We start from the raw sequence: 15,745 nt of genomic DNA on the forward strand, positions 1-15,745 counted from the left end.
TTAAGAAATACTAGCAGCTATAAGTGTCAGACTATGGTGGTAGGCAACTATCAGAGAAATGGGGCTATTTTTTCAGTTGACTCTCTGACACCAATTAGGGCTGTAACAGCAACTGGACACTTCTCTGAACATGGTAGCCACCTATAGGAGAGACCATGTGTAAAACATCATTATCATCATCATAGTTAGTATTTACATTGTGCTTCAAAGTTTTCTTTTTTTAAGTAAAAATTCTTAGTTTTTTTCCAATTATGTGCAAAAACAATTTTTAAGATCCATTTTTAAAAATTCTGAGTTCCAAATTCTCCCCTTACAACTTCCCCCACATTGAGAAGGCAAACAATTTGATATGTTATACATGTGCAGTCATGCAAAAGATATTTCCGTATCAGCCATGATGCAAAAGAAAACAGACAAAAAAGAAAAACACAAGAAAAATAAAGTAAAAAAAAAAGTATGTTTCAATCTGCATTCTGACTCCACGAGTTCTTTGTCAGGAGGTGGATAGCTTTTTCCTTCATGTGTTCTTTTGCATCACTGTATTGAGAATAGCTAAGTCATTCACAGTGATGTGCTTTAAGGTTTTCAAAGTGCTTTACCATTATTATCTCAGCTGATCCTCACAAAATAACAACAAAAAATTGGGTGCTATTATGGTAGACAGCAGTCTAGAGTCACATAGCTAGTAAGTGCCTGAGACTGAATTTGAACTCAGATCTTCCTGACTCCAGGTCTAGCATGCCATTTCATGAAGAGAAACCTGCAGAGTCTTCTTGTTTTTGTTTTTTTGTTTTTTGTCACATACAGTACTTCATCTCCTGTCTCCATGTCTTTGTGCTGACTATCAAGTCTGCCTGGAATACATCCTTTCTTCATCTTTATCTTCACCTTCTTAGAATCCCTAGTTTCCTTCAAAAATCAAATGCCACCTTCTATATGAGGATTTCCTGAACTGTCCTCCTCAGTTGCTAGAGTTTTTTCCCCCAAAATTATTTTGTATGACATATCTATCTCTCTATCTATACATACATATGAATATGTGTATACATACTACATATATACATATATATGTTCACATATTTATACATGCGGATACTGTCTCCCTGATAAGGACCTTGAGGATGTTTTTCTTTTATTTCAATATCTTTAACATCTAGCACCTTGTACACAGGGGTTATTTAATAATGCATATTGATTGATTTATGCCCTATTAGTAAGTACCAAAGTCTAATGAAGTTTCCTTCATAGTTTCTTTCCCACTCATCCTTTCCCCATTCAAATTGTCAATTTCAGGCCTTAAGTACTCAACACCCTGACTATTAGAATAGCTTCTCTTCCTCCATTCTTGCTCATTCCAATCTATCTTTGTATACCATCATCAGTAACTTTCCTTAAACTCCACTTTTTATCACAATGTCAAAAACTTTCAAGGCCTCAACATCACCCATGAGATCAAGTTCAAAATTCATAAGCCTGACATTCAATAAAATCAGCATTTGGTAAATATTGGTTGGTATGACAACAAAGGGCTTTGTTACCAGATTTATCTTCCTAGTTGAATTTTATTTAAGCAAATATTAAAAATCAATGGATAATGTGAGATAATCCAACAGCTTCTCTGTGGAAAAAGGTTTCCAAGGGTATTCTGAGATTTAATAAAATCTGGCTTGGACTTTTTTTTAATTTCTGATGAAAATTTTGATAATTGATAGATAGCGTGAATAGCTCAAAATTACCTTTAATGCTCTCCTAACATCTTTTACCTGGCATAACTAAACTTCAGACTACTACTTAGGAACCTTCCTGAAAGAAGCCCTGGGGACCACAGATAAAACACATACACATATTTTACAGTATTCAATACTGTCAAAAGAGCTACCGAATTTATGGATGGTACTTAGGATAACATTGCTTTGAGGCATTTAACTATATTAAAAACATTACCTTCCAAATATATTACCATTGTAGATCATTCTAATGTGAATTTAAATGTCATGCTAACAAATACTGAGACTCAGATTCCAGAACCGGAATGAAGGCCTAAGAGATACAAAGTCCTTGAAATTGAATTACATTTAATTGGAATCATTTCTTCCCCAAATATGTTAGAAACCTATAAAACGAGAAGTAATCATTCTTACCTTGTGTCTGTTTCTTATTCACTGCATTATCAGCCTTGTGCCGTTTCTGAAATATAAAAAACAAAACACATACCATTATTAAAAGTGTAGCACTGTACATAACAAACAAAAGTACTCAAGCCCAAAATGACTTAATTTGTTTTTCTCATTGTAATGAGTATTTCCTAACTCCAGTATCTTAGGTAAATTAACAGGTACACAGACAAGCTATGAGAAGGTGAGTGAATGTGGGCCAGTAGCAGGGAAAACCAAGAATGGGCATGCAGGCAAGAATTTCAAAACTGAAAACAATAAACAAGTCACTTTAGTATGCTTCTATATGTTGGAACACGTTGCCATGAAGGTAACCAGAAAGGTGAGAATAATGAATAACATGCCACAGAGAATCAACCAAAGAAACTGGGACTGATTAACCTTGAGAATAGAAGATTTTAAAGGTAGAAGGGAAAGAAGCAATGGAAGGGAAAGCCAGCTGCCTTCAAATATTTACAAGTTGTCATGTGGAAAAAGCAGATGATCCACTTGGTTCCAGAAAATGGAGACTACACAAATAGGGAGAAGTTAAAGAGAGCCTAATTTGAACTCAATGTAAGGAAGGATTTTTCAACAATCCAAATAGGCTGAAAATGAAATAGGCAGACTTGTTTGAATGAGTTCCCCATTGGAAAAAGATGTTCAAATAATTGTTGAATACGTTCTGGACCCATTATGGAGGATGTTCATGATGCAAGGAGGGAAATGACTCAATGACTTCTAAGTTTCTTCCAACTCTAAGTTCCTAAAATATTTTTTCAGTTAAAACAAATATTTGGCCACCAGAAGCAGGTTCATTAGCACACTTTAACATGTTAACATGTTAAAACTTAGTGGCCTAGGAAAACTTTGAATGAAAAATTATTTTATGCTAGGTGAAAGGTTATCTATATTCTTTGTATAAAGTAAGCCAATAGTAATAAAGACTGTATCATGAGAATTTTTATGTTTTTCCATAGGAAATATTGTTCAGTTCTGCCAGTCACATATATATTAATTATCTATTTGGAGAAATTAGTAAAGTGCTACAATTAATTATTATTAAGTACTCAACAGGACTTTCTAATTATACATAGTTCAAAACACCTGCCTTTCCTACCCTGTTCCATATTCCCTTAGTTCCAAGCCATTGACAGAAGACCTATGCCCAATGACCTATATTAAAACTACTTCACACCTAACTGAAAGAGTGATTGATTGATGGGTGGGAGAGAGTTTGATAGGATATTTATATAGAAGACAAAGAGTATGTAGACTAGATTGGGAAAAGAAAAACAGAGGAAAATATGCAGGTTAGAAAAAAGGCAAGTAGGCACCAAAGTGGCCATTGAAGTTTTGATTTTCCATAATTCTACTAGAACAGGTCTTCTTAACTTTCAATCTATGATGTTGGATGGGAAAAATACATCTTTATTTTCACTCAGGTCTAGCTGAAATTTCATGTTTCATTTAATTATGAATTTTTTACAAATACATAATTCTGCTAAGGGATCCATAGGTTTCACTAGATGGCCAAAGGAGTCTACGACACACACAAAAAAGCTTAAGAACCACTGTCCTACTAAAAGCATTGGTTAAGAATCCTAAGATCACTAAACCGAATCATAATAACTTTTAACATAGTGTAACAACAGCTGTATATTAAAACTGTGGGAAAGCAGAGTACAATTCTAATGCAGAAATATTTTGTAATCTAAAGCCTGAAGTCAGATTTAGTTTACCAAACAAGAGATTGAAGCAGATTGGGGCAGTGTGAGGGGGGCCAAAAACCACTTTCAGTCTTTCTAATTATCAGAGAACCATGCACATCAACATATATCTTCTAATTGGAAAATGGGAGGTCTTCCCAATGAGAGGATTTTGTAAACTCAGTTCTACCTGTTGTAGCACAACACACAAAAAGTACTCAATCCAAAAATGGCTTCATTTGTGTGACCCAAGATTAGGAGACATTAACATGCCTAGAACATAAAAGCACTCAATAGGAGGAGCCTGATGATTAGATAGTGTATAATTATCCTATTTTCAGAGAATCAACAATTGACATGCTAACAAGGAGTTTCAAATGTCTTAGTGGCAAATGTGGTGATTATAATTCTTATCATGTCCAGACAAAAATGGTTCTCAAGATGAAATGCATTTGTGAAACATTACAACTTGGAACTACTTTCACATTCAAACTTTTTGCTTCCAATATTATTTATACTGTGAAATTTTTTGAAAGGTGAACTTCCCCTCTAAAAAAAGAAAGTATAAAAATATTAGCACTGAACAGGCTTATTATTTGCACATGATAGACCTAGGAATTATTTTCAGAATTTCACCAACTAATTTAACTCAATTTTTTAAATGAACAAAAATCTATTTTTTTTCTCTCTCACCTTCCCCCATTGAAAAAAAAAAGAAGAGAAAAACATAACCTTTGCAGCAAATATTCTTTTTGTTTGTTTATTTTTGTTTTTGTGAGGCAATGGGGGGTTAAGTGACTTGCCCAGAGTCACATAGCTAATAAGTGTTATGTGTCTGGTCTGGGATCAGATTTGAACTCAGGTCCTCCTGACTCCAGGGCTGGTGTTCTATCCACTGTGCCACCTAGCTGCCCCTGTGCATCAAATACTCTTAATAAGAATATCAAAACAAATTCCTTCACTGGCCAGGGACAAAACTCACACATCTCATTTTATCCCACCTGGGTCCATCACTTCTTTGTAAGGTGGAGGTAGCATGTTTCATCATTGGTCCTCTGGAATCATGGTTGTCTACTCATGATTTTAAATGAAGAATGGAAGGAGCAGAGGGAATGAGAAAAGAGATCTGGATTTGAGGCTTTCAAAAGGTACGAACATTTTAGGCAGTAAAATAACTGTATTTTACTGTCCTTCAGTCATTTTCAATTGTAACCTACTCTTTGTGACTCCATTTGGGGTTTTCTTGGCAAAGATACTAGAGTACTTGGTTATTTCCTTCTCCAGCTCACTTTACAAATGAGGAAACTGAGGCAAACAGGGTTAAGTGACCTGCGCAGAGTCACACAGCTAGTAAGTGTCTGAGACCAGATAAGAACTCAGGAAGATGAGTCTTGCTGACTGTAGGCATTACACTCTATCCACTGCACCACCTAGTTGCCCTAGTATGTGTACTAGAATGTTTAGCACTCTGTTTGAAAAAGGAAATGAGCAAAAACTAATTAAATTTTCTGGGTATGGTAAAAAGTAGATTTTTGAACAAGGAAATCTGTTTCCAGCTTGTTCATAGTGTGTGTTCTGTGAATTTAACTGAACTTTACCAATAATAGAAAGAATAAAAAGGTTACCCTTTTCCCCAAAGTGGGATAAAAAATTATAAGTTTGAGGGGTTAGGATTTAAGAGTTTAATTCATTCTACAGCTTTATCTATTATTCCCAAATCTTATTTATGACTTTATTCCTGTTATGAGCACACAGTGTACAAATTTGCAGAAAAACTGAAAAAAATAACTAGGGATAGCATGTCCTCCTAAAAGATAACAATCTTCTCCAGTAAATAAGTAAACACTGCTCTGATACTATAGAAAAAACAAAACATTTTATATTTCTATTGTAGAATAAACTGAGTTTAAAGTTTTTTTTTTCCTTAAGCTAATTGTTTTGGTGCAATTTCCCTGAAATTCCTTCCTATCCAGCCAATTGCCAACATTTTAGATTTAATTATGCATTACCTTGTGTTAATCTTTGATTAAAATGCTTTGTGTGTGTGTGCATGCGTGTGTGTGTGTGTGTGTGTTTGTGTGTGTGTGGTGAAACTTCCTTGTCCATTTAGCACTTATGTTCATCTATTTCTATTTTCAGCAAATGTATTACAAAAAAGAAGACAAGCCTTCCTTGATGAAAATTAACCAATTAAATTCAAATATCTCCACATTTTGCATGATAGGTATTGATTAACATAATGAAGTTTCTTGTGACCTGATATTTTGAAATAAGTAATTTGTTACTCAAACAGAAATAGAGCTTTTATCACCTTATTTAAGGATTTAAGAATTACAAGGCTCTGTGGCATGATAATATTCATTAAACTGTCAAACTATTTTCCTTCCTATTATTGTTGTTCTTAACAGTAGCACTATTAGTCATCATTTTATATTTCCAGAACATTTCCTTCTGACATTAGATAAGATTTCATACCAAGCCTAATGGTAACATGACTATGTTCAAACTCATTTCTTTACTTTTTATACCTAATTTGTACATGCATCATGTTTCTTGAGGAGCTTCATGGGTTCCATACTGTCTAATACTGACTATGTATCTACAACATTTAAGGCAATATTCCTTCCTCTATAGTATATAATTTGATATTGTTTCACGTACATGTTTTATGATACTGTTTCCTTCTCAGGCCAAAGGACATGCAAAATCATAACAACAGAAAGATCAGGAACCTGACTAGATGGCAGAAATGGATTCTTTTTTTTCTTTGTTCTTGTTTAAAAATCATATAAATTAAGAATTTTATTAGACTTTGAAACCAATTGTTAAAAACATGAAAATGCATCACATGTTTCAATTACTTTGTAAGAACAACTGATTGGCAATAGGGAAGATGAAAATTTAATAGTTGATTTTCAACAACAAAAATCATACAACAATAGCAACAAAAACTTTGCCCAGTGGGTAGATGGGATTGAAAAATGGGTATCATGACTTAATAAGGAGAGTCATGGAAGCACTTTTTTGGAGTTTGGGTCTATGAACTTTGTGAAATCTCTTTTTTTTCCCTTTATTTTATTTTTTTTTCTTTTTTTAAAATTTATTTATTTTTAGTTTACAACATTCACTTCCTCAAGATTTTGAGTTCCAAATTTTCTCCCCATCTCATCCCTCCCCCCACCCCAAGATGGCATGCATTCTGTATACCCATTCCTCTAATCTGCCCTCTATTCTATCTCTCCCCCCATTCTCTTATCCCCTATCCCTTCTATTTTCCTGTAGGACAGGACAAATGTCAATACCCCATTTACTGTATTTCTTATTTCCCAGTTGCATGTGAAAACAATTTTTTTTAACATATGTTTTTAAAACTTTGGGTTCCAAATTTTCTCCCTTCCTCCCTCCCCACCCACCCTCATTGAAAAGGCAAGCAACTCGATACTGGTTATACATGTGTAGTCATGCAAAACACTTTCATAGTAGCCATGTTGTGAAAAACTAAGTATATTTCCCTTCATCCTATGCCATCCCTCATTTATTCTGTTCTCTCTTTTGACCCTGCCCTCCTCAGAAGTGTTTGCTTCTGATTATCCCCTCCCCCAATCTGCCCTCCCCTTTATCATCCTCCTGCTCTCTTGTGTCCTTCCCCTCTTATTTTCCTGTAGGGTAAGATAGATTTCCATACCCAATTGTGTATGTTATTCCCTCCTTAAGTAAAATCCTATGAGAATAAGATTCACTCATTCCCTCTTACCTTCCCCCATTTCCCTTCCACTGTAAAAGCCTTTTCTTGTCTGTTTCATGTGAGATAATTTACCCCATTTTACCTCTCTCTTTCTCCTTCTCCCAGTATAATCCTCTCTCACCCCTTAATTTTATTTTCCAGATATCACCCCTTCATCTTCAACTCACCCTGTGCCCTCTATCTATCTATCTATCTATCTATCTACATGTACATATAATTTTTTCCCTCCCACTACCCTAATACTGACAAAGGACTCAAGAGTTACAAATATCTTTCCATGAAGGAATTCAAACAATTCAACCTTAATAAGTCTCTTCTGATTTCTCTTTCCTGTTTACCTCTTCATGTTCCACTTGAGTCTTGTATTTGAAAGTCTAATTTTCTATTCAGCTCTGGTCTTTTCATCAAGAATGCTTGAAAGTCCCCTATATTTTGCTGAATGACCATTTTTTCCCCTGAAGGATTATACTCAGTTTTGCTGGGTAGGTGATTCTTAGTTGTAATCCTATCTCCCTTGCTCTCCAGAATATTATATTCCATGCCTTGCGGTCCCTTAATGTAGAAACTGCTAAATCTTGGGTTATCCTGATTGTGTTTCCACAATACTTGAATTGTTTCTTTCTGGCTGCTTGCAATATTTTCTCCTTGACCTGGGAACTCTGCAATTTAGCTACAACATTCCTAGGAGTTTTCCTTTGGGGATCTCTTTCAGGAGGTGATCGGTGGATTCTTTCCATTTCTATTTTGCCCTCTGGTTCTAAAATATCAGGGCAGTTTTCCTTGATCATTTCTTGAAAGATGATGTCTAGGCTCTTTTTTTGATCATGATTTTCAGATAGTCCAGTAATTTTTAAATTCTCTCTCCTGTATCTATTTTCCAGGTCACTTGTTTTTCCAATGAGACATTTCACATTCTGTTCTATTTTTCCATTCTTTTGGATTTGTTTTATAGTGTCTTGATTTCTCATAAAGTCACTAGCTTTTAATTGCTCCATGCTAATTTTTAAGGAAGTATTTTCTTCAGTAAACTTTTGGACTTCCTTTTCCATTTGGCCAATTTTGCTTTTTAGGGCATTCTTCTCCTCATTGGCTTTTTGGACCTCTTCTGCCATTTGGGTTAGGCTATTTTTTAAGGTGTTATTTTATTCAGTATTTTTTTGGGTCTCCTTTAGCAAGCTGTTGACTCGTTTTTCATGATTTTCTTGTATCACTCTCAGTTTTTCCTCTACTTCTCTTATTTGCTTCTCAAAATCCTTTTTGAGCTCTTCCATGGCCTGGGACCACTTCATATTTTTCTTGGAGGCTTTGGATGTAGGAACTTTGACTTTGTTGTCTTCTTCTGGTTGTATGTTTTGATCTTCTTTGTCACCAAAGTAAGACTCTATAGTCTGACTCTTCTTACACTGCTTACTCATGATTCCAGCCAATTACTTGAGTTATAAACTCTTTGATAAGGTAGGGGACTGTTTCCAGTGCGGAGAATGTACTGTCCCAAGTTTCAGGGGTTTTGTGCAGCCGTTTTCAGAGATACTTCTAGGGACCTGTAAATTTTCAGTTCTTCCAAAGTGCTATGATCAAGGGCAAGCTGTTTACTCCTTTCCTGGCCTGTGCTCTGGTCTATAAGTGACCACAAGCACTCTCTTCTGTCTTGGAACTGTGAGGAGGATTTCCTCTCCACAACCACTGCAAGCTCCACCATGCCAGCTTTCCTCCTCGCCCCACGACCGCCACCCAGAACTGTGACCCAGATCCAAGCACAGGCAAAGCAAGAGAATCCTGCAACAGCAAAGAGATCTTTGCAATTCCCCTGTGATCAGCCACTCAATTCCCCCTCAGTCTGTGAGCCAGAAGCTCAGGAAGCAGCTACCGCCCAAGGGACAGGCTCAGGGACTGAAGCTGAGATCACTATGCTTCTCTCTCTCACCTCAGACACAGACTTTTCCCACTGACCTTCTAAATTGTCTTTGGCATTCATGGGTTGAGAGTTCTGGAAACCACCACAGCTGCCTGCAATTCAGTCCTCTGAGGCCTGCTCCAGATTAGCTGAGGCCTGCCTTGCCTGTGCTCCCACGTTGAACTGTGTCTCTCTCCCAGCCCAGCATGATATACCTTTTCAATCAACCATCCAGGTTGTCTTGGGCTGGAAATTTGTTTCACTCTGTCTTTTGGTGGGTTCTGCTGCTTTAGAATTTGTTTAGAGCCATTTTTCATAGGTATTTGGAGGAGTTTGGGGGAGAGCTCAAGCAAGTCACTGCTTTTACTCTGCCATCTTGGCTCTGCCCCCCCAGAAATGGATTCTTTAAAAGTAAAAGATTATAAAACAAAAAGGCAGAGTCATGAGCAGGGCCAGGCTTTGCAGATATGAACTTTAAGCACAAATTAAATGACAGAGTTTTGCACATGAAAGGTAATTAATAAATGATCCTTGAATTGAATTTGCACCCAGTGTGGAGATAAAGTGACATCAGTCTTTTTAGCTAATCAATACCAATCATGTCATTTTCAAACAGGAAGGCCATGTACTTTGAGTGTGCATGCATACACGTACATACTTTCCCAGACTTTCTAGATGTCTGAGACCAATATCGATGATTTAAAACTTCAGTTGACCTATTAAAATTCATGAGAACAAACTGAATTGAGATTCTATGGCTCATCTCAGTCTTCTGAATGATTGCCCAGTTTGGTCTCGGAGAAAAATATGAATTCTCGCCTAGAAAAATAATGTCAATAGTAAAACAACTCAAGGAATAGCTTACTGAATAGACAATGTCTCAGATTTTTTTTTTCCCTGTGTCTCATCTTGTTGTCTCAGAGCTTGATGAAAGCCAAATGACTGAGAATCAATTCAGTCAGGCAAAAAAAAAAATACCAAGAGAACATGACAAATGGAATCTTGGTTGCTTCAAGTAAGATGGCTAAAATAAGGTTTAAAAAGAAGAAAAAAATACCTCTAACCTTGACATTGACTCCTTTCCATTGCCTCATAGCAGCTGCAAAAATAGCAAACTGGCTTTCAAAAAGGAAGAAAAAGAAAACTTAGAACTACTGAAATGAAAGAAAAAGGGCCAAAGAAACTTAAGGAAAAAAAGGACAGTTTCAAAATAATAATAAGAAAAAAAATTGACTAGAGATATTTAAGGAAACTAAAAGGTTATTAGCTCCATTGATGGAATACAATGCCTGGATATTGAATTCTCCAAGGTCAATTACTGCATTTCATTCGTTGGGTTATTTCTCTGCTAGGTTATAAAAACCATAGTTGGATACTCTAACATTCTATAATATTAATTCTGTAATGATACTTTTATGCTATGTGGGTGTAGTATATATATTTTTAACCCAGCCAGGCATTTCAAACATCCTGTAGTAAAGTGTTATATAACAACACAACTTTCTTTCAAGACTAGAATATAAAATTACAATTAAGTTGTACGTTTGTTTAGAAAAACATTGACTTACAATATCTTCAATGATCTCCTTGATAGCTGCTACTGCTAAGATAAATAAGAGAGGAACCAGCGTTGTATAGCGACCTGTTGGTGACACATCAGGTATTTGCTATTTAAAAAGAAGAGAAAAAAAAGTAATGAGAACCAGTCTTAGCTTTGTAATATTTTCCTAACAGAACTTCATAGTATGTCTTATGTTAGGGAATATCAATGTGCCCCATTTTCAAATACTTGGACCAGTTGTCTCAATTTGTTCAAAGTAACAAATAGATGAAGGAGCTTATTAACAGGCTTTGTGGAGAAGCACAGTGCCTGGCACTTGAAGGGCACTTAATAAATGCTTGTTTATGGAAGACCTAATTAGCTGTCTGTGTGCTAACATGCAGGACAATTACTACCCCAAAATACTACTGATTTCTTTTCTCAACATCTCACTAGCTCTTAGCAGGAATCAATCCAACTGGAGAATTGCTCACTAAAATTTCCTATGAAAATTAGTTGAAAGGGTATCTATTCACACAACACCAACAGGATAAATTACTAAGCAAGGCTATAAATGAAATGGAATCACATATGGCAGAACTCTGAAACAAAAATTTTGAAAATTTACCTCTCTAATTCCAAGCCTGAGAGTGAAATATAATCCTACTCTTTACTAACACTTTGATTTCTTTGGTGGAAAAGATGGGCTAAAAAGGCTAAAGCAGTTTTTTTTCAAAACAAAGAGAAATCAACTGGTATCAGAGATCATAAAAGTCACTTTTAAATGAAAAGAACCAGCATATCAAAAATATATAACCTCTATCTCTTGGGTCCTATTGCACTTGAAACAATTTAATGAGAATGACCTAAATTATTCTGTGAATATCACTGCCATGAAAACATTCTTGCATCTTTTTCTATCCTTGATCATCTATCATCAATTTAACAAATAACTTCGTGCATGATTCAAGTTTTAACCTTTAGTAATTTCAGTTGTCAAGCTCTCTAAAAGTCCAATTTTATGTTTAAAATATTTGGCACCTGGGGGCAGCTATGTGGCACAGTGGATACAGCACCGGCCCTGAAGTCAGGAGGACCTGAGTTCAAATTTGGCCTCAGACCAAACACTTGACACTTACTAGCTGTGTGACCCTGGGCAAGTCACTCAACTACCTAATATATATATATATATATATGTATATGGCACCTGTCCCATACACTTTAACATTTAATATTCTCAGATTTCAACCCAAGTGGATAGCACATTTCAGACTCATTACAACATGTACCGTTTTCAGAAAAGAATAGAATTTAACATATCCTAGAATTCAGGGGTGGGGAACCTGTGACTTCGAGGCCACATGTGGCCTTCTAGGTCCTTGCATGTGGCCTTTTGACTGAGTCCAAGTTTTACAGAACAAATCTTTTTATTAAGGTGATTTGTTTTGTGAAGTTTGCATTGTCAAAGGACCATACTTGAGGACCTAGAAGGCCACATGTGGCCTTGAGGCCAAAGGTTCTCCACCCTGTAGACCAATGCCTTAAGCATTAATGTTGAAAGTAAAAGAAGCAACCTGGCATAGTGAATAGAGAACCAGTCAACTTGGGGAGTCAGGAACTTCTGCCTCTGACACATAACTATTTATCCCAAGGCAAATCCCTTAACTTCTCTGTATTCAGGAAATTCTTTACCACTAGAAATTGCAGAAGAATCACAGATCTGCATTAGTAAACAAATTTTTTCAACAAGAGAACCTTTATACTATTGAAACCACTAGTTCAGTTAAAATATGCTTACACATACATACACACACACACAAACACACAATCAGTAATGCTCCCTAATAAATGCTATTATATTATTCAATCAAAAAACCAATATTTTAACAGTGCTCACTATATATATGTATATATAAAATCACAGAATGGTCTAAAAAAAAACCTAAACACCAATCATACTCATAATATCCTAAAGACATTTAAATCTATGAGCACAAGCCCTGAATAGTTAAGAAATGTATACATTTCAGTTACTGTCATAAACTATTAACACAAAACTGTAGTCCAGAGAGAACGAACATGTGAGAAGAAAACACCTCATCAGGAGCTATAAAAACCCTCGGGCTTAGGGAGCTGATAATTACACCAGTGAAAATCAAGCATTAACCAAGGCTCTCTAAGGAGTATTTCAGAAAAGTACATCATCTCACAATCCTCCATAAACAAAACCTAAGGGAGCAGAAGAGGAAGGTTTGGGCTTGCTGTTTCCATCTGGTAACACGACGCGAACACCTGGGTTCAAACTGTGAGACATTCTTCTAGGCAGGGACTTACCCAAGCTTGACAGCCAATGGTGGTTAAGAGCTAATACCTATAGCAAGATAGCAGGAGAGCAAGATATCTTGAAATAACACTTTAAGAATCTGTTCCCACAATGTTCTCATAAAGATAACAGTTGGAGACTGCAATCACATTTTAAATGGGTGCAGAAAACCAAATTAGTTGCCTTATGTGAATCCCCTTCAGAGATTCTCATCTGTAGCTAATTAGTCAGCACAGGAATGTCCTTGGCTAAGAGTACCTAAAAATGAAAGTACCTAAAACCTTGAAGTTGCATATAAGTTTTAAAAAACAAAACAAAACACCCCTAATAGCTATAATGTAGTGGCAAAAACACTGAATTTGGAATTTGAGGAACTGAGTCAAAATCTTGGCTTTGCTATCTGTGGGACTCTCGATAAGTTACACCTACTTTCTGGGTCTCAGTTTCCTTATCTTTAAAATGAAAAGGTCGGATTATGACAATCATCCCTTCCAACTCTAAATTCTGTGATCCTATAACCCTAACTCTATATTTTATCAAACGGACTCCTCCTGCTTGTCTAACAACTCTTTCTCACTCTTCTTTGATGGATCTTCATTCAGGACACTAAATCTGGGTATCCTTAAAGGCTCTGCCCTGACGCTTCTCCTCTCCTATCTTATCTCACTTGGTGATCTCAGCAGCTCACATGGATTTAATTACAGTCTCTATGTATATGATTCTAAGATCTACTTATCTAGCCACAACGTCTCTCCTGGCCTCTGGTCTTGCATCACCAGCTATCTGTCAGACAGCTTGAACTGGATGTCCTACAGACATCTTAAACTCAACATGTCCAAAATTGAAATCATCTTTCCTCGCAAAACTCTCTTCTCTTCCTAATTTGCCAATGCTGTTCAGGGTACCACCATCCTCCAAGTCACCCAGGCTGACAACCTAGGTGTCATCCTTGACTCTTTATTCTCTCCCATCCCCCTTTCATCCAATCTGTTGCCAAGTCCTATTTATTCTACTTTGGCCACATCTCTCATCTATGCTCCATCCTCTCCTCTGACAGTGCCATTATCCAGGTGTAGGTCTTCATCACCACATACCTGGACTATTGCAACAGCCTTTTGGTTGGACATCCTGTCATAAGTCTTTCCTCACTTCCTAAAGCACAGATCAAACTCAATAAACTGCAGTGGTTCCCTAAGACCTCCAGGATCAAGTATAAAATCTTCTGTTTTTTTTAAAATCCTTTATGACTCAGCCCCTTCTTCTTATACTTTGCTCCCAGCTATGTATTCTTTATCCAGGGACACTGGCCTCCTTGTCATTCCTCACATAGAACACTCTATCTCCCAACTTCAAGCATTTTCATGGGCTGTCCTCCATGCTTCAAATGCTTTCCCCTCCTCGTCTTCACCTCCTATCTTCCCTCAAGTTTCAGCTAATCTCACCTTCTGCAAGAAGACTTTCTTAGTTTTTAATTCTAGTACCTTCCTTCTGTGGTTAACTCCAATTTATCATGTATATATCTTATATGTACATAGTTCATTGTAGTTTTTCTCCCGTTATATTTTGAGCTCCTCTTGGGTGTGGGAGGGGGTAATTTTGTCTTTCTTTATATCCACGGTACTTAGCACAGTGCTATTAAAAGCTTAATAAATGCCAGCTCACAATATTTGACTATGAAAAAAAAAGACAATACAAACACACATATACACACTAAATAAACATTCCAGGTGGCAAGTCTAACTGGACCAAAGGTAGGGCCTACTGTTATATTAACTTTATAAGAGTTAAAATTTGAAGAAATATAAAATGACATGAAGAAACTCAATTATATAGCCTCAGGGAGGAGAGACCAGAGGAGGTAGGGAACCTGTGGTCTCGAGACCATATGTGGCCCTCTAAGTTCTTGGGTGCAGCCCTTTGAGTCCAAACTTCACAAAACAAATCCCCTTTATAATACGATTTGTTCTGTAAAACTTGAACTCAATCAAAAGGCCTCACCCAAGAACCTAGAAGGCCACATGTGCCCTTGAGGCCCCAGGTTCCCCGTTCCAGGACCAGGGAAAGAGGTAGGGAGGGTCTGATACAATCTTTGGCAGAAGCCTGATCTGCAAACTAGCTTATCTTCATCTTTGAGAATTTCCCAAGGGTTAGTCCATGGTTTATCAAAGAGATTTGGTAATACCTCAACATGTGACAAATACTAGGTTTTTTTTTTAACAGATGCACCTACCTGAAGCAATGCAATAAAGAGAAAAAATGAATTTGCAGCTCTTCTGAACTGAGAGTACAGAAATCTTGGCAGGAATGTGATGATGTTGTACTTGGCTGTGCTGTAAAACACAAACCAGGAGAAAGAAGCCTCATAAACACACATTAATTCA

At 36.5% G+C, this 15,745-nt stretch overlaps 1 protein-coding gene across 4 annotated transcripts in view; it reads right to left on the minus strand.

Moving 5' to 3' along the window:
• The window catches only part of ATP8A1 (ATPase phospholipid transporting 8A1), a 287,178-nt gene that overhangs the window by 225,739 nt on the left and 45,694 nt on the right, over positions 1 to 15,745 (minus strand). For 3 of the 4 annotated variants that reach the window (XM_027836226.1, XM_027836225.1, XM_027836227.1), the window contains exons 3-5: positions 15,595 to 15,694; positions 11,070 to 11,168; positions 2,142 to 2,187 (exon numbers count right to left, since the gene is read on the minus strand). In XM_027836226.1, the coding sequence (XP_027692027.1) occupies positions 2,142 to 2,187; positions 11,070 to 11,168; positions 15,595 to 15,694 (245 nt within the window). Of the gene's footprint in view, positions 1 to 2,141; positions 2,188 to 11,069; positions 11,169 to 15,594; positions 15,695 to 15,745 lie in introns of those variants that run through there. The other variant, XM_027836228.1, reaches the window with a different exon arrangement.

Source organism: Vombatus ursinus, unplaced genomic scaffold (assembly GCF_900497805.2).
Source record: "Vombatus ursinus unplaced genomic scaffold, bare-nosed wombat genome assembly UNPS02014818.1, whole genome shotgun sequence".
NCBI lineage: Eukaryota > Metazoa > Chordata > Mammalia > Diprotodontia > Vombatidae > Vombatus > Vombatus ursinus.